At 40.9% G+C, this 27,412-nt stretch overlaps 2 protein-coding genes across 3 annotated transcripts; both read left to right on the top strand.

The window, feature by feature from the left end:
* Positions 1-27,362, top strand: LOC132881846 (eukaryotic translation initiation factor 3 subunit J-A-like). 2 transcript variants are annotated; one of them, XM_060914802.1, is made up of 12 exons: positions 1-79; positions 197-285; positions 17,077-17,131; positions 17,220-17,311; positions 18,617-18,746; positions 18,890-19,054; positions 19,185-19,258; positions 21,273-21,372; positions 23,618-23,893; positions 24,536-24,623; positions 26,212-26,407; positions 26,508-27,362. In XM_060914802.1, exons 1-12 carry the CDS (start codon positions 58-60, stop codon positions 26,565-26,567), a joined length of 1,347 nt encoding a protein of 448 aa, XP_060770785.1. In that variant the 5' UTR covers positions 1-57; the 3' UTR covers positions 26,568-27,362. The 2 variants fall into 2 exon arrangements, with proteins under 2 accessions (XP_060770785.1, XP_060770786.1); XM_060914803.1 differs by having other exon boundaries at positions 26,487-26,557.
* Positions 8,063-11,015, top strand: LOC132881845 (zinc finger BED domain-containing protein 4-like). The gene is made up of 2 exons (XM_060914801.1): positions 8,063-8,367; positions 8,569-11,015. Exons 1-2 carry the CDS (start codon positions 8,063-8,065, stop codon positions 8,720-8,722), a joined length of 459 nt encoding a protein of 152 aa, XP_060770784.1. The 3' UTR covers positions 8,723-11,015.
* Positions 27,363-27,412: the final 50 nt, after the last annotated feature.

Here is a 27,412-nt window from a genome sequence, read left to right as displayed (position 1 = left end):
CGGAAGTGGCTCTGTTGTGGGCAGTTCACTGCACTGCACTTCAGTGGTCCTTCCGAAATGGCGGACGAGGATTCTTGGGGTGAGAAATACACAGTGTGTGTGCGTGCTGTTCATTCACGCTGTTGGTATCCAGAAGAAAAGTGCAGTTTGTGTAACAGCGTGCCGCCTAATGAAACGCTTTCTTCTTCTGCTCCAGATGCTGATAGTTTTGAGCCAGAAGAACTGATCAAGAAGGCGCCGGGGCATGACAAGTGGGAGGGCGAGGATGAGGATGAAGATGTCAAAGTTAGTAACTTAGCTTGCTGCCTGGATGATGATCCTTTCACACACACACTGCTGATTGTCTTTGCTCTTATTCAGTGAGTCAGCTTGTAAAACAACCTCAATATGTCGGTGGGTTTCGCGAGTCAGCCAGCTGGAGTGGCGATTCCGGCATCGTTAGCACTGTTAGCTCATCTGAAGGCGAGGAAGGATGCTCGGTTCAGTGTGCAGTAAAAACTCGCTGTGGCAGCGATCACTACAGCACGACTGAGTTAGGGTTGTTTTACAATCAGGCTACACAAGCTAAAAATCACATTTAACACTTATTATCTTCAATATCAAAAGGCTTGACTAAATAAACTTGGTTGTTTATTGTAGCCCTGTGATAGCTCTATTTACCATGCAAAATAATGTGGTGATAACGTTATTTTTGGTGAATGTATGGCAATATATGTCATATTTAGCAAAATGACTCGTGCCATTTACAAAAAGTGCTTTTTTGACCAAAAGGGATGCACTTAAATCATTCTTTATACCATAAAACAAATATTTGGTTCCATATCATTGGAAACATAGTTAAAGTGCCATTCCACCATTGGATGTATTCTTTGGCATAAAATACAATATATTTTATGACAACATGACTAGACAGAGAAATCTTTTAGCTTCAAAATGATATATCAGGGCGGCACGGTGGTGTAGTGGTTAGCGCTGTCGCCTCACAGCAAGAAGGTCCTGGGTTCGAGCCCCGTGGCCAGCGAGGGCCTTTCTGTGTGGAGTTTGCATGTTCTCCCCGTGTCCGCGTGGGTTTCCTCCGGGTGCTCCGGTTTCCCCCACAGTCCAAAGACATGCAGGTTAGGTTAACTGGTGACTCTAAATTGAGCGTAGGTGTGAATGTGAGTGTGAATGGTTGTCTGTGTCTATGTGTCAGCCCTGTGATGACCTGGCGACTTGTCCAGGGTGTACCCCGCCTTTCGCCCGTAGTCAGCTGGGATAGGCTCCAGCTTGCCTGCGACCCTGTAGAACAGGATAAAGCGGCTAGAGATAATGAGATGAGATGATATATCAGACATAATTTTTTGACAACGACAAGTATATTAATTTTGCGACCAAAGTCACCTACCCCCCCCCCCCCCCCCCCCAAAGTTTCTTCCCCCCCAATCTGTCCCTCTGAGTTACATGTTGATCCTGGGATTGAGATGCTGGCCTCTTCTGCCCCTCGGACCTGCTTGGTCCATCCTGGTGCCCTGTGTCTGGTTGGAGTTTTATCGCACCGCTCCTGTGAAGGACGGCCCCATGAGGACAGTTGAGGGTTATACCTGTTAAAACTGTTAATATTATAGTCAGGCTGTCTGTTGTTGCCCAATGAGGATGGGTTCCCTTTTGAGTCTGGTTCCTCTCGAGGTTTCTTCCTCATGTCGTCTGAGGGAGTTTTTCCTTGCCACCGTCGCCACAGGCTTGCTCATTGGGGATAGATTAGGGATAAAATTAGCTCATGTTTTAAGTCGTTCAAATTCTGTACAGCTGCTTTGCGACAATGTTTATTGTTAAAAGCGCTATACAAATAAACTTGATTTGATTTGACCTACCCTTTTAATTTCCGCGCGTGATGTCATCGGCAGGTTCCCCTTCTTGTGTACCATGTGTCGGTCTATTTTTAGACCAGGAAACCCCCAAAGTGAGGGAGTCATTTCTCCTCGTATATGGGGGCCAAAAAAATTGCGAAAAATTGAGAGTTAATCTTTCAGTTAGCTAGATTTATTGGTATTAGCTAGATTTATTGGTATTGTTTTTATCGCGTTCTATCCGCCATTGCTGATAATATGTGCCATGTCACACGTCACGTGGTACACAAGAAGGGGAACCTGCCGATGACATCACGCGCGGAAATTAAAGGTAGGTGACTTTGGTCGCAAAATTAATATACTTGTCAAAAAATTGTTTGATATATCATTTTGAAGCTAAAAGATTTCTCTATCTAGTGATACGATTTATATATGTTGTCAAAATATATTGTATTTTATGCCAAAGAATACATCCAATGGTGGAATGGCACTTTAAGTTTTAATGTTGAATGTCAGTAAGTTTTCAGACTATTTTGATCAAATTAGTATGTAATTGTGTCAAAAAAAAAAGTCCTCTCCGAGACAGCTAATTTTTCAGTATAAAATAACATATCTAAAATGATTATTTTCATCCTAGAATGTGGTCAAGATATTGGGACATAAATATTAGAGACAACTAACACAAAGCTTACAGCCTTATATTTAAAAGCACTATGGAAGTAGTGGATTCTGAATTGTCAAAAAAAAAATGTCCTCTCCGAGAATCACTTCATTTGTTTCTCCCAGCCCTGCTTAAAGCGACACTTAATCTTGTTATAATACAAACTATTCCACATGCCTATCTGTTCCTTAACTTGTCCTTCACTTAAAAACTGGTACAAGAACCAGTTTGAATCAATTTGAATTTTGGACCCCTGTGACACAAACTTTGTCCCCTGATTGTAAAACAACCCTTATAAAGCATACATGCACCTTTAATGATCTCATTCAGTGGTCAGTGAACAGAACGGTACACCATTACACAGTGCTCAGCATAAATAAGTACACCCTGTTTTTGAAAAGTAACATTTTAAACAATATCTCAATGAACACAAACAATTTCCAAAATGTTGACAAGACCAAGTTTAATATAACATCTGTTTAACTTATAACATGAAAAAGTAAGGTTAATAATATAACTTGGATTACACATTTTTCAGTTTTACTCAAATTAGGGTGGTGCGAAAATGAGTGCACCCCACTGAAAGTGTCTGGAGCAAAGCTAAATTGGAGACTACAGATGTCTAATTTAACAAGAATGAAATCACAGGTGAGTCTAATTAGTCATTACACAGGTGTCCAGCAGACAGTTGACTTGGTGTAGTGGTTAGCAAGAAGGTTCTGGGTTCGAACCCAGCGTCCGGTGAGGGCCTTTCTAGGCGGAGTTTGCATGTTCTCCCTGTGTCTGCGTGGGTTTCCTCCGGGTGCTCCGGTTTCCCCTACAGTCCAAAGACGTGCGGTTAGGTTAACGTGGGGCGGCCTTCGGCTGAATTGCCCTTGAGCAAGGTACCTGACCCCTGACTGTTCCCCGGGCGCTCTAGTGTGTTCACTGCTTCAGATGGGTTAAATGCAGAGGATGGGTTTCACTGTGCTTAAAGTGTGCATGTGACAAAGGTTTCTTCTTCTTATAAAAGGGTGTTACTTAAAGAAAACTCCTTCCCATTTCATGCTGTCAGCAATGGCACCACATGGAAGAGAAATGACACAAGACCTGAGAAAGAAAATTAATTTCTTTACACTACAAAGGTGAAGGCTACAAGAAGATCAGCAAAGCTTTACTTATCAGTCAGAATACTGTAGCAAAAGTGGTACAAAAACTTAAAGATGGAACTGTGAGAACTCCATCTCACAGAGACGTCCAGTTCGTCCACGGAAGTTAACACCTCGACAGGAGCGTCTTCTGATGAGAAGGGTTGAAGAAAATCGGCATGCAAGTTCACTGCAGTTATCTAAAGAAGTAGAAAGCCAAACTGGGGTGACTATTTCCCGTGACACAATACAGCGTACACTGCAGAGGAATGGCATGCATGGATGCTGTCCACAAAAGAAGCCTCTCCTAAAGCCCAGGCACAAAAAAGCCCACCTAGAGTTTGCCAGGGCCCATGCTGACAAAGATGAAGACTACTGGGACTCTATACTCTGGAGTGATGAGACCAAGATAAATGTTTTTGGAACTGATGGCTTCAAAACTGTATGGTGTCGCAAAGGTGAGGAATACAAAGAAAAATGCATGGTGCCTACAGTGAAACATGGTGGTGGCAGTGTCCTTATGTGGGGCTGCATGAGTGCTGCTGGTGTCGGGGAGCTGCATTTCATTGACGGCATCATGAATTCACAGATGTATTGCTCTATACTGAAAGAGAAGATGCTACCATCACTCCATGCCCTTGGTCGTCGTGCACTTTTCCAACATGACTAAACACACATCTAAGGCCACTGTTGGATTTCTGAAGAAGAACAGGGTGAAAGTGATTCAGTGGCCAAGTATGTCTCCTGATCTGAACCCAATCGAACACCTATGGGCAGGACTCTACAGTGCGCATGTTTCACTCGCATTTGCGAGCGAATTTTTCGGCACGTGAACGACGAAAAAAAACACGCGCATTCGTGCGAGGGCTTCTTGCGACCGACAATTTAGGAAAGCACTGAGCACAGACGTGACGAGTTTAACATTCTAAAATGTATCAAACGTTAAACTGCAAAGTATGTAAATCCAGCACTGGATAGCCTACCTCAGGGGTGTCAAACCTGATCCATAAAGGGCCGTGTGGCTGCAGGTTTTCATTCCAGCCATGCAGCAGCACCCTGATTTGGCTTATTCAATCAACTGACACACCCACCCTTTAATCAAGGGTGGGTGTGGCTGCAAGTATTTGACTGTGTGAAGACAGTTCAGTTGATTGAATGAGCCAAGTCAGGTGTGCTGCTGCATGGCTGGAATGAAAACCTGCAGCCACAAGGCCCTTTATGGATCAGGTTTGACACCCCTGGCCTACCTAATATAGCGTAACGAGCAACGGCCTGTATTGTTTTGTGTGTGTGTGTGTGTGTGTATGTGTTCTGCCTGCGCCTTGCTCCCTGTCTGTAGTTGCGTGCATTGCCCCTGTCTTGCACCTGCGGTGGTTCCTATGGCAGCCGGGGGGGGGAGTGAAAAAGTTACATTTTTTTTGCCGTTCTGCCACATCTTTCTAGCCTGGCAAGCCAGACTAAATGTGAATATTTAGTCTGGTCTCGGTCGTAGACATTTCTGAAGGGTGTGGGTAGGAACAAACCGCTGTCTTTCAAACTGTCTCTGTGTGTATAGGCCAACGCTCTGACCAATCAGCGCAACAGTGACTGTGATGTAGTCAGAGCGACAGAAAGCAGTGGGGGAGGCCTTGAAATAAATAATTTTTCAAAATGCGTATTAATTAATAAACAGGTTCTAGATATTAAGAAGTTTGGAGATAATGACCACAAGTTTGGAGTCTGTACCACATACTTAACACACTTTTTTTTTCAAGTGTTTTTCAAGGGTTTGCTTAAACTGTTTGAGAGTTTTTATTTAGTGGTGTTTGGTGAAATAATTTCCCTTAAATTTAAAATAACGGGAAAATAAGAAACAATCAAAAAGTAATGTTTCAAATCTGTTTATTAATTCTTCGTACTGCACAAACTAGCCCCATCCTTTTGGCTACGAGCGGAGCCAGCTGGTAGATCAGACTTTTGCCATAGCCGGTCGGCAAAACAGCGAAAATGCCCTTCTTGAAAAGGAATGAGCGGAGAGCGTCTTCCTGCTCATGTTTCAACGAAAACTCCAAGTCTAATTCTTCTAAAACTGATTCCAAAGCGGAGTCAAACGTGCGCTGTTCACTAGCCGTAGCCATCTTTCCTGTTGTACTTTCTCCAGCGTCGTGCAGCCTTGTCGTCACTCCTGCAAAAGCCCGCCCAAAGAATCCAAACAAAAACCTTGCGTTGTGATTGGCGGGCACGATTTGATGCCCAGGGTGTTTTGTTGATATGGTGCGAGGCTAGACCCATTCGTAGGCAAAAATATTTTTGGCCGCTAGGCGGGTGGGTCTAGTTTACTAGGCTAACATCTTTCTGTGATTGCCCCTCTTTCCCATGGTTGTATGTTGTGGGTGTGGCATTAGGTGGGAAAAGTGCTTTTTAGGGATTCATCAGATCATTCAACTGAGAGATAACTGAGAGCTGGTTCGGACCAAGCTGAGAAATATATTCGCTATGCAGAGAATAACGGCGTTTTTTAAAAGCAATGATGGTGGAAACAAGAATAAAAGAACGGACGAGGAAGAAAGTGTAGTGAAGAAAGCTAGAACGACGGGAGAAGGTGCGGGAAAATTATATAATGAGATGGAAAGCACACACCCCAGTGCAAACATTTAGATGGGAACATACAACACAGCAGAAAAACAAATAATATACAGTATATACTAAGGATGCACCGAATTTTCGGCCACCGAAAATTTTCGGCCGAAAATGGAAAAAAATCCACTTTCGGTTTTCGGTGGACTGAGTTAGAAGTGAGGCCGAAAAGTCACATGTGACGCAAAGATGCAATGAAACAACACAATGCGATGATCTGGCCAGGGTTGCCAGCACTGAAGTCGCGAATGTTTGAAACGTTTCTGAATGTTAACTTTTTTTCTTTCTCACGTTCTCTCACTAACTTAGTGGTATAAAAATGATACATGCTAATAAAATAAAACGCAAACGTCCTCTCCCTTTGTGAGACCCATTTCCCATTAGCTTTTTGTCTTGTTTTCGTGGTGCCAGTTGTTTATTCATCTTGTCAGACCTGGCAACATTGAAATGGCGCCTTCTTGAAAATGTCGGCGGTGTGGAAATATTTTAAAGTATCTGAGAGCGAGAATAGGGTTGCAGTTTGCAATGAATGTGACGCGAAAGTGTCTAGAGGGGGTATTAATGCTAAGACGTTTAGCACTTCAGGTTTAATTAGCCATTTAAAAACCAACCATCCAGCAAAACATGATGAATACGTGAGAGAGTCAGCTGCTGCTGCAGCTAAGAGAAAGGCTAGCAGCGCACCATCTGTGGCCGATGTCTTTGAAAAGACAAAAAAAATTCGCCTCGGAGAGTCCCAAAGCAATAGGGATTACTAAAAAAATAATGGAATACATGGCTTTAGACGACCAACCATTCAGTGTTGTGGAGGACACTGGATTTCGAAGACTCATGGCGTACATTGAGCCCCGTTACACCTTACCGAGCAGGCGTTATTTCGCGGACGTGTGCCTACCAGAGCTGTACCATAGCATTGCGACTCGCGTGCACGAGCTCTTGGCCAAAGATAGCAATGCTTACCTGAGCTTCACGACAGACATATGGACCTCCGATGTCAGCCCAACCAGCATGCTGAGCTTAACAGCGCAGTGGGTCGACGAGAACTTCAAACTTCGGCAGGTCGTACTTCAGTCTAAAGGATTGCATACAGCAGGAGCCATCTCCGATGCGTTCAGCAGAATGTTTGAGTCTTGGCAGATAGACCGAGCCAGAGTGCATGCTGTGGTCAGCGACAACGCTCGGAATATGGTGAAAGCTATGGAAGATAATGGCCTGAAAGGGATATGGTACATGGCTCACACTCTGCAGATTGCTGTGAATGAAGGTGTGTTGAGCCAGCGCAGCATTGTGGATATAATATCAACAGGGAGGAAAATTGTAGGCCACTTTAAGCATTCCCCGCTTGCTTATTCTCGCCTCCAGGCCCTTCAAGAACAATTCGGAATGCCTCCAAAACGTTTCCAGCAGGATGTAAGTACTAGGTGGAACAGTACCTACTATATGCTCCAGAGCCTTTTGTCACAAAAACAAGTCCTGGCTGCCTACGCTGCCGATAATGATCTGCCTGCGACATTCACCTCCTACCAGTGGTTATTAATTGAGAACACACTTTTTCTCTTCTCGCCCCGTTTGAGCAGTTGACAAAAGAAATAAGTTCATCTAAAGCATCTGCTGCAGATGTTATCCCGTTGCTTGCAGCACTCGCGCGTCTTCTCAAGAAAGAAAGTGAAACGGACCACGGAGTCAAAGCAACAAAAAGTGCACTGTTAGAGGCTGTCAACAGACGTTTTTGTCAGGCAGACACGGAACCCCTGTTTTGCATCGCAACTGTGCTTGACCCACGATATAAGGATTATTACATTGATGTTGAGAAAAAACGGAGAGTAAGGGAAATGGTCCAGGCTGAATTGGACTTGTTAAACCCGCTTGGAGACGGCGAAGTGAAGCACGGAGAAGGGGCCGAGGGTACTCAAACAAAAAGAATCTGCACTACAGAGTCAGTGCGTGCGCCCTCACTCTCGGACATGTTCGAGGAAATCATCCAGGAAAGCCACCCAGATCTCAGGCAGCCGAGTGCCACTGCTCAGCAGCTGGACTGTTACCTGTCAGAAGTCCTGATCCCCAGGAATGATGATCCTCTAACATATTGGAGGACCAATCGAGGGCGCTTTCCTGAGTTGGCACGGATGGCACGCAGGTAAGAAGTCAATAGGTTTTACAAAACAAAAGGTTTAATTTAATGAATGTAATATAAAACAATATTGGAATACAACAACGACAGTGCACAAAAATGAAGCACAATATTTTAAAACCATAATGGAATGGTTTATTCTCTGTATGTCTTTTTTTTATTGCTTGATAATAAAGAACTGAACCTACAATGTTATTCCCATCCAAGGTACTTGGCTGCTCCATGCACAAGCACAGATAGCGAGAGGCTGTTTAGTGCTGCATCCAGTGTTCTTGATGAGAGGAGGAACAGACTGATATGTGACAAAGCAGAGAAGTTACTGTTCATAAAGAAGAACCTGCCACTGTTCCTGAAGGAGTAGGCTAAGTAGACTCTCTGCCAGAAGGACACCCCATAATTCATTTGCGATTTTGCACGTTGATGCATTTTTTTGTTGTTGTTGGAATGTTTACAGAAGAGGTCCACCTAAGTTCAAATAGTTTTTTTTATACATTTTATTTGGGGCTTGATACACAGGTGCAGTGGTTAATGTTTGGTCTATATTTGTCTACCGTCATACCCCAGGGCAGAACAGAGAGTAATATGTTGAGTACATGATTCATACAGGCTGTTTAAGTGTTTGAGTTAATTATACACTTGATTTGGATTGTGTTGTTTTGGAGTTTTTTGTTTGAATGCCTTGTCTAATGAAAATGGGGGAAAAAAGGAAATTAAAAATCAAATGAACAACTATTGCCGCTTTTCCACTACAAACGCGGCTGAGTCGGGCTGAGCCGTGCCGTGCTGAGTCGGGCTGAGCGGGGCTGTTGGAGTTGCATTTCGACTACAACCGCGCTGAACCGTGCTGGCTGGAAGTGGGTGGACACATTGGGTGGAGTTAGCGAAAGTGGGTGGACGTCAGGTGATGTCATTAAGCAGCGCAAACAGTGACATCAGTGAGCTTTTAAGCGGTAGTCTCACGACCCGAATAGTAAACAATAAACATGGAGGACATGGAGTCGTTAGTGTTGCTGGTCTTGGTGCTGTGGCTTGTTGTCACCGACAACGCCAACAGATACTGGCAAGAGCGTATAGATGAGGCGAGGCGCATAAGGCTTCAGAAATTCTCGTAATTCTTCTCCTTCCGGGTTTGCGGTGTTTACAGATCCCAGAGCGCTCGCGGGGCGTGTGTGGGCATGTGAGGACACTCCTCCTCACCAATCAGTGCACAGGGGAGTGTCTGCTCACGCCCCCAGCCTCACTCGGCTCGCTTTGGCTCGCTTCAGCCCTACTCCAAAACCGTGCGAGTTTTAGGGGCTAAGCAGGGCTGAAGTGAGCTGAGTCGTGCTGTTTTTTGGTAGTCGAAACGCGAGCCGTGTCGGGCTGAAGTGAGCTGAAGCAAGCTGAAAAAGGGTAGTGGAAAAGGGCCATATACCTACTGGCAGTTCTACGGGAACATTTGAAGACTATTAAATAAACATTTACTTTCTTTGAAAAAACATGTCTACAATTATTTTAGGCTATTATGCAATATTTAAAAAATGTAAAACTTAACCGCATTTGATATTCGGTTTCAGTTTCGGTATTCGGCCAAGCATTTTAATTGTTATTCGGTTTCGGCCACAAATTTTAATTTCGGTGCATCCCTAGTATATACAAATGGTGCATATCACAACACAGCAGAAAAACAAAGAATATATATACACACAACTGGGCGTGTTGAGTTGCAGATGTTAATTGCACATTAGTTATAGAAACTCAGTTCAGCTACAAAACTCCGGATATTGCACTGTATTTGGTATTGCATTGTATTGGGTATGGATGTAAAAGTGTAGAAATATAAAATATACAAAAGCTATAAAAACTAAAAAGTTGCTCTGTGAGGTTGCACTATAATAAAGTATTGCACTGTATCAGGTAAGTGTGAGAATATTGTCCTTTTAGGTCCTTGCTGGCGCATTGTTGCACCTGCCAGAAGTGGCATCAGTCAGTGCATGTAACTAGCCTTTTTCACATTACGTCACTTGCAGAAGAACCTCGCATCCGTTTTCAGCCTTTTGAATGGAAGAAGAGGCGGCATGCTAATCTGCTGGCTAACAAGTAGCAACCATAGAAAGTCAGTAAACTTCCTTTCCAAAACAAGGCAGATAGGTGACTGGAATGGTCGCTAACAATACGTAATGATAAACAACAATGCGCAGTATTATTATCAATCTTATCTGTGAATGACAGTTTTGTTAACATATGTTGCCGCTGTATACCTCTTCTTCCGTTCAAAAGGCTGAAAACGGATATGAGTTCCCCTGCAAGTGACGTAATGTGAAAAAGACTAATTGTTCAAGGTGGTTATGGCCTGTGGGGAAAAAACTGTTTTTGAGTCTGTTGGTCCTTGCTTTGATGCACCTGTAACGCCTGCCTGAGGGCAGCAAGTCAAAGAACTCAGAGCCAGGGTGGGAGCTGTCCTTGATGTTGTTAGCTCTGCTGAGCTCTGCTCTCTGTTTAGCTACTGTTTGTTCATTCATTCAGTTGTTCGTTATTCATTTGTTTGTTCATTCATTCGTTCATTCATTCATTCTCAATTGAATTTTGCGTTTTATGTGTTGGTGTGTCTAAGGTTTGCGCTGCAATAAACCTTTAAAATGAAAACCTGCTTGTGCCCCCATTTTTTTCCCTGTGCTCCTAAAATTTTTAACTTAGGAGCACGTGTGCTCCTGAAAAAAAAAAAGTTAGTGTAGAGCCCTGCCTATGGGGAATTCTGAAGAGACAAGTTGAGCATCACTCTCCATCCAGCATCCAGTCACTAAAAGAGGTCATTGTTGAAGAATGGAAAAAGATTGATGTTGCAAAATGTCGCCAACTTGCTCATTCCATGCCTAGAAGACTTGGTGCTGTCATTAAAAATCATGGAGGCCATACAAAGTCCTAGATGTAGTAGTTTTTGTTGTGGGGTGTACTCATTTTTGCACCACCCTAATTTGAGTAAAACTGAAAAAATGTGTAATCTAAGTTATATTATTAACCTTACTTTCACGTTATAAGTTAAACAGATGTTATATTAAACTTTGTCTTGTCAACATTTTGGAAATTTTTTGTCTTCATTGAGAAATTGTTTAAAATGTTACTTTTCAAAGGGGGTGTACTTATTTACGCTGAGCACTGTATGAGGGTCTTAAAATATCCGAGCGTAAGTCATCAAACATACACTGTGGCCAAAAGTATATGGACACCTGATCATCACATCTATATGTGGTTCTTCCTAAATCTTAAAAATCTATACGGCTTTTCGATTTCATAAATTTAGTTCCTTCTGAACTTTGGTCATTGTGATCTAGAAAAGAAAGCACAACTTTATTCATCACACACTTGTGAAATTCCTCTCTGCATTTAACCCATACGCACACGTGAGCAATGAGCGCACACACATACCCAGAGCAGTGGGCAGCCATGCTAACAGCGCCCGGGGAGCAGTTGGGAGTTAGGTGCCTCGCTCAAGGGCACCTCAGCCCAAGGCCGTCCCATATTAACCTAACCGCGTGTCTTTGGACTGTAGGGGAAACCGGAGTATCTGGAGGAAACCCACGCAGACGCGGGAAGAACATGCAAACGCCACACTCCTGCCGGCCGCTGGGCTCGAACCCAGAACCTTCTTGCTGTGAGGCGACTGTGCTAACCACTTACAACACTGCCCAAATGTGTTTATTTCTGTAATATCTAAATAAAACCCAGGTCATTCTGTGGCTGGGAAGTTATTTAATTTGAGAGGATTCCTGAGCGATTAGGACTAGGAGGCCTCCGTCAGTCGTAGTCGACTATGGGCACGTCTCATCAGTTGCTGTTGGAGCATCTTCGGCGGTGGCTGAAGAGCCTGATCCTGAACTGGCAGACACGGCTGCAGACGTCGCAGATAAAGGTGGCATTGGTGCGTGGGGTCATACACCTTTCTTTCCTTTGGGCCCACTTTTTTTCGCCAAGCATGGTTTGCTGTTTCACTGCACCCCTCCAATTGTTGCGGTCAGCTGCCAGCTCTTCCAAAGAGTTTATGCTGATGTCCAAAGCCTTCAGGTCCCTCTTGCAGACATCCTTGTATCACAGTTGGGGGCGGCCAGTGTTCCTTTTGCCAGCTGCGAGTTCACCGTAGAGGATGTACTTTGGTATGCAACCATCCTCCATGCACCATACGTGACCCAGCCAATGCAGGCGGCGTTGCGTGAGGAAGGTAACCATGCTTTGTTCAGGTAGCCCGAGTAAGTAATGTGCATGAAATTGCTGGGTTCAAGCAGACAGAGGAAGTCCGTGTGCGCATGCACAGGTTTACCTTTCTTTTTCTTCTTCTTTTGGGTTTTACAGCAGCTGGTGTCCACAGTGTTGCATTACTGCTATCTACAGGTTTATTTTGACTGTACACTGACAGTTACATCATTCTGTCACTAAACGAACAGCTGATCACACCGAGGTGCTCGCTGACCGCCGATATTTATTAGTTTGGTCCCGTGTTTCCTTTCCTTTGCAATATAACGCCTTTTCTTCTCGCTTTCCGTTACTGTAGTCGGTCTTTCATGGTTCATTCGCGTCCTCCATTTTCCTCTCTTATTTCAAATTTGTTTCCCACACTGCCTTGCGTGAATGAGGAAAGTCCACCACGTGATGCATGATGTACAACCCCAATTCCAAAAATGTTGGGATGCTGTGTAAACTGTAAATAAAAACAGAATGCGATAATTTGCAAATCATGGAAACCCTGTATTTCGTTGAAAATAGTACAAAGACAACATGTCAAATGTTGAAACCGAGAAATGTTATTCTTTTTTGAAAGATATACGCTCATTTTGAATTTGATGTCAGCAACACATTTCAGAAAAGTTGGGACGGGGCATGTTTCCCACTGTGTTGCATCACCTCTACTTTTAACAACACTCTGTAAACGTTTGGGAACTGAGGAGACCAATTGCTGTAGTTTTGAAAGAGAAACGTTGTCCCATTCTTGCCTGATATACAATTTCAGTTGCTCAACAGTTCGGGGTCTCCTTTGTCATATTTTGTGCTTCGTAATGCGCCAAATGTTTTAAATGGGAGACAAGTCAGCTAGTTTAGCATCTGGACTCTCTTACTACAGCATTATGCAGTTTTAATATGTGCAGAAAGCAGTTTGGCATTGCCTTACTGAAAGATGGAAGGCCTTCCCTGAAAAAGATTTTGTCAGGATGGCAGCATATTGCTCTGAAACGTGTATATATCATTCAGCATTAATGATGCCTTCCCAAATGTCAAAGCTCCCCATGTCATGTGCACTAATGCACCCTCATACTATCACAGATGCTGGCTTTTGAACTGTGCACTGATAACAAGCTGGATGGTCCCGCTTTAGCCTGGAGGACGTGGGGTCCATGAGTTCTTAAAAGAATTTCTACTTTTGATTCATCAAACCTCGGGACAATTTTCCACTTCACCTCAGTCCATTGTAAAAGAGCTCGGGCCCAGAGAAGGTGGCGGTGTTTCTGGATATTGTTTATATTTGGTTTTAACTTGCATTTCTGGATGCAGTAATGAACTGTTTTCACAGACGATGGTTTTCTGAGGTGTTCCTGAGCCCATACAGTGATTTCCACTACAGACACATGTCTGCTTTTAATGCAGTGTCGCCTGAGGACCTGAAGATCACAGACATCCAATGTCAGTTTTCAGCCTTGTCTCTTGCATACAGAGATTTCTCCAGATTCTCTGAATATTTTAATGATATTATGTACCATAGATGATGTGATCCCCAAATTCTTTGCAATTTTACATTGAGGAATGCTATTCTTAAATTGTTGCACTGTTTGCCCACGCAGTCTTTCACAGAGCGGTGAACCCCTCCCCATCTTTACTTCTGAGAGACTTCGCCTCTCTGGGATGCTCTCTTTATACCCAATCATGTTACTGACCTGTGCCAATGAATCAAATTAGTTGGTCGTTTTTTTTTTGTTTTGTTTTGTTTTTTAAGCATTACACAACTTTTTCAGTTTTTTGTTGCCCCATCCCAACTTTTCTGAAATGTATTTCGGACATCAAATTCAAAATGAGCATATATTTAAAAAAAAAACAATAAAATTTCTCAGTTTCAACATTTGATGTGTTGTCTTTGTGCTATTTTCAATGAAATATAGGGTTTCCATGATTTTCAAATCTTCACATTCTGTTTTTATTTGTTTTACAGTGTCCCAACTTTTTTGGAATTGGGGTTGTAGTATCTTGAATTGGGTCATGGTGAAGCAGGAAAAAATAATGGAGAATTTAGGGCCACGTGGCCCTAAATTCATTAATTGTTCTATTTAAAAAAACAACAACAACAAACTAATAAAATTCTGTGATTTGAATTCAGTAGTTTTCAGTCCACTAAGCAAAAATAATTAGGTGTCAGGGGAAATTCTTTTTATGACCTACCACTTGAAAACTCTGAACGGCAGTACAGCTTTAATCTGCTGCTGCTGCAAAGTTGAAAGTACACAGTTGTCTGTAATGTCTTCGTATGTTGGAGCGTTAAGATTTCCATTTACTGTATGGCATGTTCCAGCATGACAGTACTCCTACACATAAGACGATGAAGACTTGGTTTTCCAAGGTTGGAGAGGAAGAACTAGAGTGGCATGAACAGAGCTCTTAAATCAACCTCACTGAACACTTTCGGGATGAACTGGAACACCAGCTGCACCCCAGGCCTCCTCACCCAACATCAGTGCCTGATCTTAGTAATGCTCTTGTGGGTGAATGAGAAAATCCTCACAGCCACATTCCTAAATCTAGTGTAAAGCCTTCCCAGAAGATTGGAGGTTGTTATAGCAGCAAAGGGCAGGGGACAAAGTTTTGAATGGGATGTTCAACAAGCGCACATGGGTATCATGGTCAGGTCCACATAGTTTTGCCATATAGTGTATTTCAAGAAATGTTAAGTGTCTTCACTGACCTACAGTTAGATTTATTTGTTAACCATGACAGTCTCATGTAGGCGAGGCCAGTCACTGTTAAAATCTGATTGAGAAACATTTCTTGATATGCGATTAGTATAATTTAGATTTGGAAATGAAGTGTTAGGTAAGCAGCGTTGCTGCAGTCATCTACAAAATAATGTAAATATACTGTAATTGGGAACAACAAATAGAAGGGGCGGTTGGTGGGGGACACAACTGATTTTTTTATTTTTATTTTTTTATTATTTTTTTTAATCCTGCAGTTTGTTACTGTGAGCAATAATGTATGTGGTCGGTGTTATATTTATATTATTGCACTCATTCTAATACATGATCAGTTCTATAGTACCAACTTACACAGGGACTTGTATGGTGTAGGCACCACATATAAGCAGATTTAAACTCTGTGTGTAGTTGTTGATGTGCTTTTAGCTTTTTGTGAGCAGACATTTATTCACCATTTATGGAAGGCATCTCCAGTGGCAGCACTTTGTAACAACTTTATAAAGCTCACTCTTTGTTTTCTGACATGGGAGAATCATCAGGACAGAGAACTTTCTGGTATCTCAGTAACATGACAGACTACTTTCTGTCTCCTTAACTTTGAGAGATGAAAAAACATGAAGCTTTTGAGGGAAAGACTGTTTATCTGTTTATAACTTGTTTTGCGGAAGTTTCAACTAAAAATGTTTCTAAAAAAGGGCACAATGCTTGACATAATTTGTGGCCAGGAGCACAAGAGAGCAAAATTGGCCATACTCTCAGGGAGGGAGGGAGGGGTGGCGTACTCTCTCTCCCCTGTCAATCACAGTGACACGCTCCAATTATGGGCGTCTGTGAGCTCATGCATGTGGAAGAGGGCAGATAGCGTTTTCCGCTGAGTTTGTCACGCTGCTCCTGACGTTGCATGAGCAGCAGTTTGAAAAGATGCAGTCAGCTGGCTTCAGAGGAAGCATAGGATAGCCTTCACCCTCCCTTCTTGGTAGCTACTGTGTGATAGAGGTGAGCTGCCTGATAGGTGGGAAAATGACAAAATTAGAGAGAAAATCTGAGGAAAATCCAAAAAACATGTTACTGTTAAAAGGAAATGATCAGGGTGGTATCTCTGCTCATTACAGTTTGTATCACGTTGTATTATACGGACATGAGTGTTTTATTGGAAAATATGCCACTCGTATTTTTCATATGAGCTACATCCAGAACATGGACATCCAAAACTGTTACATAAATCTCTATATATCACCCGTGAGGTGACAAATCAGTTAATGGTTTTGATAAATTTGGGTACTTTTTGTTTGTGAATGTGTCTATATAATAAAAAGAAAATCACACATTGGCTTGAAGATATGAAGTTTATCTTGTGTTGAAAAACTCGCACTTTTCATACGAAATACATCGCGGATCTGAGTGACATATTTCCCGATATTTCACTCCGATGACGTCACTCCCAGTGTTTTCCTGCTGACTAGACGTGCGTTGTCAAAATGGCGAACCGGTTGAAACTTAAAATTCTTTTGACTAACTTGCGTATTGTTTTTGGTGTGGATGTATCCATATAATATAAAGAACGTTACATGGTTGCGTGAAGATATGAAGTTTATCTTCTCGTGTTGAAAATATTTTCACTCGTTCTCTTTGTTCACTCGTGAATATGTTCACCACTCGAAAATAAACTTCATATCTTCGCTCAACCGTGTAATATCCTCTATTTTTTCCCCTGTAACAGCATGCCCCATAATGTTTTTTTTTCTTTACATATTTTCTATATTTGCTTATCTGTCTTCTGATTCAGGATAACTGGGATGATGAAGAGGAGGAAGAAGAAAAGGTGACGGAGACAAAAACAGGTGAATTAAAGTGCAATTTGACATACTTTGTGCGATCCAACTTTTGGTAGTTTGTTTCAGCTGACACTTTTTTATTTCTACATTGTAGTGACAAAGCCCTCAGAGAAGAAAAAACTTAGTGATAAAATCAAAGAGAAGGAGAGTTTACAAAAGCAAAAACAAGAGGCGCTTCGAAAGCAGGTGAGCAATTCATGTTGTCGTACCTCATTTTGTTCTGTTAAATATGTATATCTACCCCCATCTCCACCAACGACCCTGCCCCAGTGGCAGATTTCATTAATGAACATAATCGAATTGTTCAAATTTGAGGGTCATTATTTATACGTGTACAAAAATATTTGGGCTGTTTATCAGAACCTTAGTGTTTTATTTCTAAATGTTCAATTCACATAAACATCCATCCATCCATTATCTCTAGCTGCTTTATCCTGTTCTACAGGGTCGCAGGCAAGCTGGAGCCTATCCCAGCTGACTACGGGCGAAAGGCGGGGTACACCCTGGACAAGTCGCCAGGTCATCACAGGGCTGACACATAGACACAGACAACCATTCACACTCACATGACCAGTCAAATAGGCTGATACCTCAATAATAAACATAACTGAATAATTAATAACTTAATATTTGTGTTATGTTTTCCACCACTGTGACACGTTTTTGAAAGTCACAGACCCTACTTTGAGAACTCTGTCTGTAAGAGAGATAAATGATTGCTCCAGTGTTGTATGTTAAACTACCAAATTTGCTACCAGTTATTTCTTAAAAGACTAAATATAATCTATTGTAGCAATAAGCATTCAGTAAACATTTGTGCTTGTATCCAACCTTATAAACATTAGTTTTATAAATTAAGTTTCTGCACTGAAAATGGTTTAGTGTTCTATGTTTTTTATTTTTTTTTTATTATATATATATATATATATATATATATATATATATATATATATATATATATAAGTGTTTTTGGGGGACGTCGTGGCTCAGGTGGATAAGGCGCCATACCATAAATCCGGGGACCCGGGTTTGATTCCGACCCGAGGTCATTTCCCGATCCCTCCCCGTCTCTCTCTCCCGCTCATTTCCTGTTTCTACACTGTCCTATCCAATAAAGGTGAAAAAAATCTTTAAAAAAAAAAAAGTGTTTTTGAGCTCTGATGTCTGTGTCTGGAGGCAAATTCATTAATATAGATCATCTCAGTTCAGTCTGTCCTGTCCTAACCTGAGGGAACATAAGAGAAAAAAAAAAAAAAAAGAGTTGCTCCTCGATAATTTTATGTCGTAGGTATGCATGTACAGTATGAATCATTTGGGTAGTCTTCATCTAAAATGAGGCTCTTCTGATAGAATTCATGATGGTATTAAAATCAAAGAGTGATGCTAGATGTGTTCTTGTTCTGAGAAATAAACTCCCTCGTAATAAATATGGAACCCGGAATGGGTCAGCAGTAACTTGTTGTTAATTGATAAGAACTCTGTCTGTGGCAGTTAGAGGAATCTAAAGACAGCACAGAATGCACACCTGAGGAGGAAGAGGAGGAGGAGGAATTAGCAGAAAAACTTAGATTGAAGAAACTTCAGGAGGATTCAGATTTGGAACTAGCCAAAGATGCTTTTGGTGAGTGCTGGCTTTATATCGGCAAATTCTGTTAAATACGTGCGTTATCTGTCATTATTCTAAAGAATTCTAAACATGTTTATCCATGCATAACATACTTTTGGAGATCTCATTTTTTTGTGTGTGTTTTTTCACTATTATAGGTATTGTATCGAATAACGTAACAGGAATAGATGCCATGAGCCCTTCCTCCAAAGACGACTTTACAGAGTTTGAACGGTTGCTGAAAGAGAAAATAACTCTCTACGAGAAGTCAATACACTATTCCAGCTTTTTAGAGTCACTGTTCAGAGACTTGTGTCTTTCATGTGAGTTTGGTTTTCATACAGCTTCACCGTCTGTTTTGTGATGCAATCAATCCTGGTCAAATGTGTTTGTCTACATCTAGTCTTAGTGTTCTTACAAATGTTTCAGCTGAGACATTGTAATTTGTTATAGTGGAAGTTGAAGACTTGAAGAAAATTAACAACTCACTCACAGTGTTACTCAGTGAGAAGCAGAAGCAAGAAAAGGTATGGTGTCGGGTTTACAGTACATTTAACAGTTATTCCATGAAATTGAGTCGTACATGAGCTGATAGCCGATGAGGCGGGTAGCACTGAGTTGGCTATAAGCCATGTACGACGAGACTGAGTGGAATAACTGTTTTATTCTATCCACATTCACTGGATTTGGAGAAACAGAGCATTTTTGTTTTTAATTTTTGCAAATTCGATAAATAAAAAACTTCATACAAAACGTCCAAGAAAATTATTTCCGCTTAGAATGTAAACAAACTGGCGAAATGACAGTAGCGATTTGTAAAAAAAAAAATGCTATAATAATAATTCTTGAAGAATAAAAAAAGATGTTCTTACCATCAAATACTTGTATTCCATATTTTGTTGCTTTTTTGTATTTTTTGGGGTTTTCGAGTAGTTTTTATTTCGTCTTCGGTTGGTTCAGCAACACCTCATCTCATTATCTCTAGCCGCTTTATCCTGTTCTACAGGGTCGCAGGCAAGCTGGAGCCTATCCCAGCTGACTACGGGCGAAAGGCGGGGTACACCCTGGACAAGTCGCCAGGTCATCACAGGGCTGACACATAGACACAGACAACCATTCACACTCACATTCACACCTACGGTCAATTTAGAGTCACCAGTTAACCTAACCTGCATGTCTTTGGACTGTGGGGGAAACCGGAGCACCCGGAGGAAACCCACGCGGACACGGGGAGAACATGCAAACTCCACACAGAAAGGCCCTCGCCGGCCACGGGGCTCAAACCCAGGACCTTCTTGCTGTGAGGCGACAGCGCTAACCACTACACCACCGTGCCGCCCGGTTCAGCAACACGCGCCACCATTTTGTTTTTCTCTACTCACAGTGTATGTGCTGATATCCTAGTAGTAGAGTAGCCAATCAGAGCGCACGATTGCTCATATCCAGTGAATGTGAATAGAATAAAATTAGACATTTTAACTTATTTGTAAAACTGTTTGTTTATCTATACACTTAATGGCAGTTCAAGACTGGTAAAAGACCAGGTGATTCCCCCTAAAAAAAAAAAAACTTCACCTGTCCTATTTGGGTGAGTTTGTGCCCATGATGGCTGCAGATTTCTGTTCTTGGCTGATAGGAGTGGGACCCAGTGTGGTCTTCTGCTGTTGTCACCCATCCACCTAAATGTTTGATGTTTTGTGCATGCTGGGCTGCTTTTCTGCTCACTACAGTTGTAAAGAGTGATTATTTGAGTCGCTATATCCTTCCTAGCAGCTCGAACCAATCTGGCCATTTTCGTCTGACCTCTCTTATCAACAAGGTGTTTCCACTCACCGAAATGTTTTTTGCACCATTCTGTTTGGTGCCAATATCCCTGCGACGATCAAAGCCAAAGATCACACTTTTTCTTCATTCTGATGTTTGATTTGAATAATAACTGGAGCCCTTTGTTAGAAAGAGCTTTATACGTAATATAGGTATTATATCTTTTCTATGTATATTGTGTATGATAGCATAGCATGGCCATTTTATTCTGTAACAGACGATGTCAATTCGCATGTAGACTTATCTGTGTTGGTAAACGACATTATAGAGACTAAACTTTTGTTCCAACACATAAGGACTCAGGCTTACTCCAGTCCTTGTCAAGGAATGACCCTCTGCTTCCGGCACGTGACTTTTCCAACACGTGCCTAAACAAAGACGGGTGGAGATTCCGGTTATCGATGACTTTTGACCCTCTGCTCCAATCATGTGTTGGAAAAGTCACGTGCCGGAAGCAGAGGGTCATTCTTTGACAAGGACTGGAGTAAGCCAGTTGAAAATTCCGGTAAGTCCAAGTCGTTATGTGTTGGAAGAAAAGTTTAGTCTCTATAAAGACGGTGTCAAATTTACAGCCAAAACACGTACTACTCTCACACCATCATGGTCCAAATAACCCATTAGCCATGACAGTTTAAATTGATTTGGCCCCAGGATATTTAAGGTTTGTTGCCTAATTCTGTGGTGTTTTATTTCTCTTTATCAATGATCAATTCACAGCAAAACAAAGGAAAGAAGAAAAAGAAAGGTGGTTTACCAGGAGGTGGTTTAAAAGCCAAGATGAAAGATGACCTTGATGACTATGGGGAGTTTGATGGAGGTTATGTACAAGACTATGAGGATTTTATGTGACCCCCGCTTCAGAACCCATCGCATTCTTCGAGTGATGAACCCATACACCTCTACAGCACGTAACCTCTCCTTACAGCCAGACCCACGTCCAGAATCAAGCTAGAAAACTGAACCACGCCCCATGTAACACACACACTAGCCTCAGCTTAAGTGGTTTATTCTGAGAAAGACTAAAGTGAAGCATTTTTCTCTGGTTTATATTGACTGCAGGTCATTCTAGTGCTGTGGAAAGAAAAAAAAAAGGTCATAGTCAGGTAATGTCCTTTAGTAAAAGTTTGAAAGTGAAAAAATGAAAACGGACCAATGTGAAACAGAAGCTTCACGTGAAAGTATATAAAAGAGCTGACAGTATTATGGTTTAAAAGAGCTACTTGACATGAAAATGAATTTGACATTCTATGCAAATTTCAGAAAAATGTCGATACGTTATGTATTTTTGATTACATTTCTGCTGTCCTTGCATTGTGACAACTATAGACATTACTGTAGACAACTATAGACATTACTAGTCACTGTTTCACTGAATAAGACAACAAAGTGATTGCCCTTAAAAGTGGTAATGCTTTACGTTAAGGTTTCCTCAACTGATGTTATTTATTTTACATGAAAATCAGCATTAATACATTAAATTAACTAAGCAAACAAGCTAAACAATCAACACGTTCATTAACCAGTGTTTATCCCATCAATGTGTAAAATGAAGTCCACAATGACTCAAAAAAATGTTTGCAGCTGTTAGTTGCCTGGCAAAACTCAGAAGGATGTACATAGTTTAAATTAATTATTGTTAATTTATTCTGACTTAGTCATGGATACAATAAACATAACCGGTGCAGGTGTATTTATTTAACAACTAGCCCAACATTAGTTAAATGTATTTACTTATTATTTAGTCATTTTAAAAGTTTGTTAATCTTAATTAACACAGTAAAAATGTTAGTTAAGGGAAGCTTAATGTAAAGCAATACCTTCGAAGCAGTCACCTGCATATAGAGGTTATGTAAAGAGCCATTTTTTTTTTTTTTTTTTTTACTTCTAGGTAATCATGTATGCATTTTTGTTTAGATGCATTGAGCCTAATGTGTTGAGTGTAGTGTACCAAATTTGATAAAAGCTTATTTCTACCTGCAGAGACAAAACACTTAATGATTGCATTCCATTTGAATCTGTTATGGAGTCAGACATTTAAAATATTGCGTTCTAAGGTGTGTTATGATTATTTTTTTTTTCTTTTGCAGCACTAATTTTGTGAAAATCATACTTGTCCTACATATTTGCAGTTTAACATGTTCCTTTACGCACAGTGTCACTAGTCCATGCAGGTGGGTATTGTTACAAAAGATTTTAAGAATATTACTCTGGTTACTTTGCAAATCATGTGCATCCAAGAGGGCTTCTCTTGGAACTTGGGAGTTTCCATTTTTAAAGTAACAGATTTTCATTATGAAAATTTAAGGTCAGCAAAGCAAACGATAGCATTCTGCCGTGTTTTATAGAGATCTAATTTAATAAAAGTCTTCAAGAAATAAACCGTTGTGCTCTCTTTCCTACTTTTTGCAGTCAAATAATTTGGGAATTGTTTGTTCTAAAACAAAATTTGTCTCAATTTATTTGATATTTTATTTTATGAAGTGCCATTTGGATAACACATTGCAATAGTCTTTCATCTAATGAAACACAATTCATCCAAGATAAAGACTTAACAGTGGTCAAGGTGTTGAGGTCTGCAGTGCAGTTTTATACTGACTTGGTGTGTGCACACACTTTCCTCAGATAACCTGCCAATGTCCTAATCTCGTCTTTGTTAAGAGGGTGATTATCTTGATTGTTCACAGAATTGCCGCTCTCTATTGACTACCTGACAAAGGGGCTAGTCTTTTCCCTACAAACCAACTTATCTCACATAGCTTAAAAGGTAGAAATGGTTTTTGAAAGAAAAAAAAACAGCAGAGAGACTGTAAAGATAAGACTTGGGGTAATTAACAGTAGTAAAAAAGTTTCTGTAATACTCCTTCATCCATTGGTTGTTGGGAGGGTGGAGGTTGTGTGTGTGACTAGAGCACAAGATGTTCGATGTAGGGATCTTTTTATATATATACATTTAAAAAAAAAAAGGAGTTGATTGTTCAGGCCACTTCATGCCATCATGGGTTACAGAGCATTACGTTTATTGACTGTGGTTTTTACTGTAACGTCTGTGTTATCCAATTTAGAGAGCACCAGCCCTGGATCGCAGATTCTTCAAGCCTTGCACTGTCCACCCTGCGAGCGCATCCACTGTTCACCTCGCAGAGCACTGAGGCTCCAATGTAAGGGGGGTGTTACTACAGGTGTGTGTGGCTGCTGCCCTGCCTGTGCAAAACAAGCCGGGGAGAGCTGTGGAGGAACATGGGACTACCTGGGGAAGTGTGATGAAGGCTTGGTGTGTGTTTACCAGGAACCTACTGAGAGCAAACCAGAAACGGAGCAAAAGGGGATCTGCAAGTCAGGTAACAGTCCTCATGGACCCTTGGCCAGTCAGTATATGTACTCTTTTCCATCTTCCAGCATCTTAGCCAGGTAAACAGAGGCTGGAGTGTGTGTAATTACAAGGTGTAGGTGCATTTCAAGTTGGAATAATAAAATCCTAGGGTTATCTGTATCCCAGCAACACTAAATTTGGGCATATCTGCTAATATTGCATTTCCCAGTACGGTCTTTGGAGAATAAACAGTTATCATTTACAGTTATTTACACAAGCTATCCAGTGCCAAAAAGGTTTCTTTTTGCAGTATGATTTTGAATGTGTGTTAACATCAGGATCAATTACATTCATGAACTATGAACAGACAAATCGTTCAAGAAATCTTTTGATAAAGAAAATACTTATCATATAGTGATCAAATGAGTGAGCCTTTCCGATTAAGCACTGGGGCAAATGCAACATCTGCACCAAGATACAGATAAAAGGATACAGATATACTATGCCAATGTAAAGAGATTAATGATACCTCATAGTGCCTCATCTGTTTGCTTTTATGTTTCTGCTCGTTTTTGGAACATTTTAGTATGGATAATTCTATTTTCAGTCATTTAACCAGTATTAATAACCTGATTTTGTGCTTCATTCATTACACTGTTTGTCAATTCAGTACTTGAAGTCCTTGAAAGAGACACTTGTCGTCCAGACTGTACATGGGAATTCTGTCAAGCGAACCCCAATGAGATCTGCTCAGCTAGGTGACTATGAGTCATATATACTCTGTTATTAATCTTCATCATCAAGTACTTAGGTTTGTCACAATTATTAGAAAATTGGAAATATTCAGCTTCATTTATAGCCTGTTTTCCAATTTGTGGATTTTAGTGTCTAAAAAGCAGCCAGAAGTTTAATCTACCTAATTTACCTACACAATACTATAAGTGTGTCCTAAAATAAACTGTTATATCATAACTATTTGTACAACTAATCATCACCAACATTTTATAATTGTGACAGGTCTAAAATAAACGAATCCTTTCATATATTGTATGCATGAAAACGTAGTCCGAGCTCACCTATCTTAATTATAAATGGTAAAATGTCTCATATTAAAATACAATTTAGACAGTAAACTATTTAACATGTCTAGTTTTATAAGGTATAAATTCCAGGGGTGATGATATTTTCGTAAGACTCGGACTTTAAGGTTAATCTTTGTGGCTTTTCTTTATTTGCACAAAATTCAACAAAATTGCTTTTAAATTTTATACATTTTAATTTGAACAGCTTTACAGTTGAGGCTAGAAATTTATAAACCCAGAGGCTAAAGACATTCAAATGACATTTTTCACAACTGTACACATTTCATGTTGCCTTATATTTCTTTTAATTTTGTCTATTAAAACAATAGATTAGAGAAATTTATTTCGGCTTTAATTCACTGTATGAGAATTCAAGTGCTCCGGTTTCCCCCACAGTCCAAAGACATGCAGGTTAGGTTAACTGGTGACTCTAAATTGACCGTAGGTGTGAATGTGAGTGTGAATGGTTGCCTGAGTCTATGTGTCAGCCCTGTGATGACCTGGCGACTTGTCCAGGGTGTACCCCGCCTTTCGCCCGTAGTCAGCTGGGATAGGCTCCAGCTTGCCTGCGACCCTGTGGAACAGGATAAAGCGGCTAGAGATAATGAGACGAGATGAGAATTCAAGTGGGTCAAATGTTTACATGCACCAAGTTGGCTGTCTCTAAACAGACTGGAAGATTCCAGAAATTAATGTCATGACTTTCACAAACTTCTGACTGGCCCACTGTAGTAATTAGGAGTTAATCAGGTGTACACCTGAAGCTGTATTTTAGAGACCGTGCCTTTTTGTTTTATCCTGGAAAAAAAAATCCAAGCAACTCAGTGAAGGACCTTAGGAAAAGAAAATAAAACTGTGGATTGTTGCAAGTGAAGTTCCTCTTTAGGAAAAAATTCTAAACAACTGAATACCACAAGCATCTGGACAAACAATTGTATGCAAATATAAAAAATCTTGGGACCACAGAGACACCTCCTTGTTAAGGAAGGAGGTACAAATGATGAAAAAATTCTAAAAATGCCCAAATGAGGATGGGTTCCCTTTTGAGTCTGGTTCCTCTCGAGGTTTCTTCCTCATGTCGTCTGAGGGAGTTTTTCCTTGCCACCGTCGCCACAGGCTTGCTCATTGCGGATAGATTAGGGATAAAATTAGCTCATGTTTGAAGTCGTTCAAATTCTGTAAAGCTGCTTTGCGACAATGTTTATTATTAAAAGCGCTATACAAATAAACTTGACTTGACAGTGTAGGCTGTTTGCCATTGCAGGTCTGTGTCAGTGGAAAAGCGTGAGTGTGGAGGTTTCTGTCAACACACTACCTGCTCCAGCTGTTTGGTTCTCAAGCATCCAGTGTGCTCTCAGGCTTGTGCTCAAACAGACCATATCTGCCTGCATCGCTTCGGGAGGTGTGTGCGCAGCCACCTGGAGGCGCGCACACAGGCAGTGTGCCACCAAAACCTGCAGGTGAATACAGTTAAACTGCACTTAAAGCCTTCCTTTAGCATTCTGTAAACATAAAATTACCAAATGCAATGCTCTAAAGTTTTAAAATTTTGTCCAACAGAACAACAATGAGGGTTACTTCATGTGTTTGGCTCCTGCTTGTCCAAATACAGCAGACTAATGATGCATTTGTGGAGGATCTGCTCCAAAGTGATCTTGGTTTATAATGTAGCATATTCAGGCAGCTATTTTTGATGTTTTTTTTTTCAAACCTTTGTCTGCAGATTGCATATGAAAATAATTATGTGAATGTCTTATGCAATTTGATTTTGATTTATTCCTGTGCGTTTGTTTTTATAATGTCGAGAACATTAGCTCTATGATCAGATGTTCGCGTTTGTACAATATCACAATTGGCCCAAGTATTAAATAAAATGGATTTTCCTTTATAAATAAATTTCAGGACATACTATAGTTATCTGATTTCTTTGCTTATATCTGATTCGCCTCTTCTTTGCAGTCATTTCTAAGTGGGACTGATAAGAGATGATAGTGAAGCGTTAAGACATAATGTGACCTCTGAGGAAAAGATGCTCACTTGGGACAATCTCTCACATCTGGTGGGCTGTTACTGAATAACAAGGGATTTATAGCGCCGCAATAAGACATTGAGCCACAGGCCAGAACATACAGCCGAGACATACAATAGCAGTCTGTTCCTTTTGATGTCTGGTTTATATTACAATTCGCACACAGAGGAAATGGTTAATTCTGATAAACATGTCTGAGAAACACACGTTTATGGGTTTATGATGTACAGAACAGTTGGAACGCTACTCATGTTGGTGAACATGGGAAGTTCTCGGAGTCAATAAGCATTAAAATAGTAAAGCATTAAAAACCCGACACTTTTTTTGCTCAATGCAAGTGAAAATATTTTGGGCAACCCCCCAAAGTTTTACAATTAAAAAAAGTATGTATGTATGTATAAATTAAAAAAAAAAAAAAAAAAACACACTTTTTTTT

Source organism: Neoarius graeffei, chromosome 2, assembly GCF_027579695.1.
Source record: "Neoarius graeffei isolate fNeoGra1 chromosome 2, fNeoGra1.pri, whole genome shotgun sequence".
NCBI lineage: Eukaryota > Metazoa > Chordata > Actinopteri > Siluriformes > Ariidae > Neoarius > Neoarius graeffei.
This window is presented reverse-complemented; position numbering and strand designations above follow the sequence as displayed.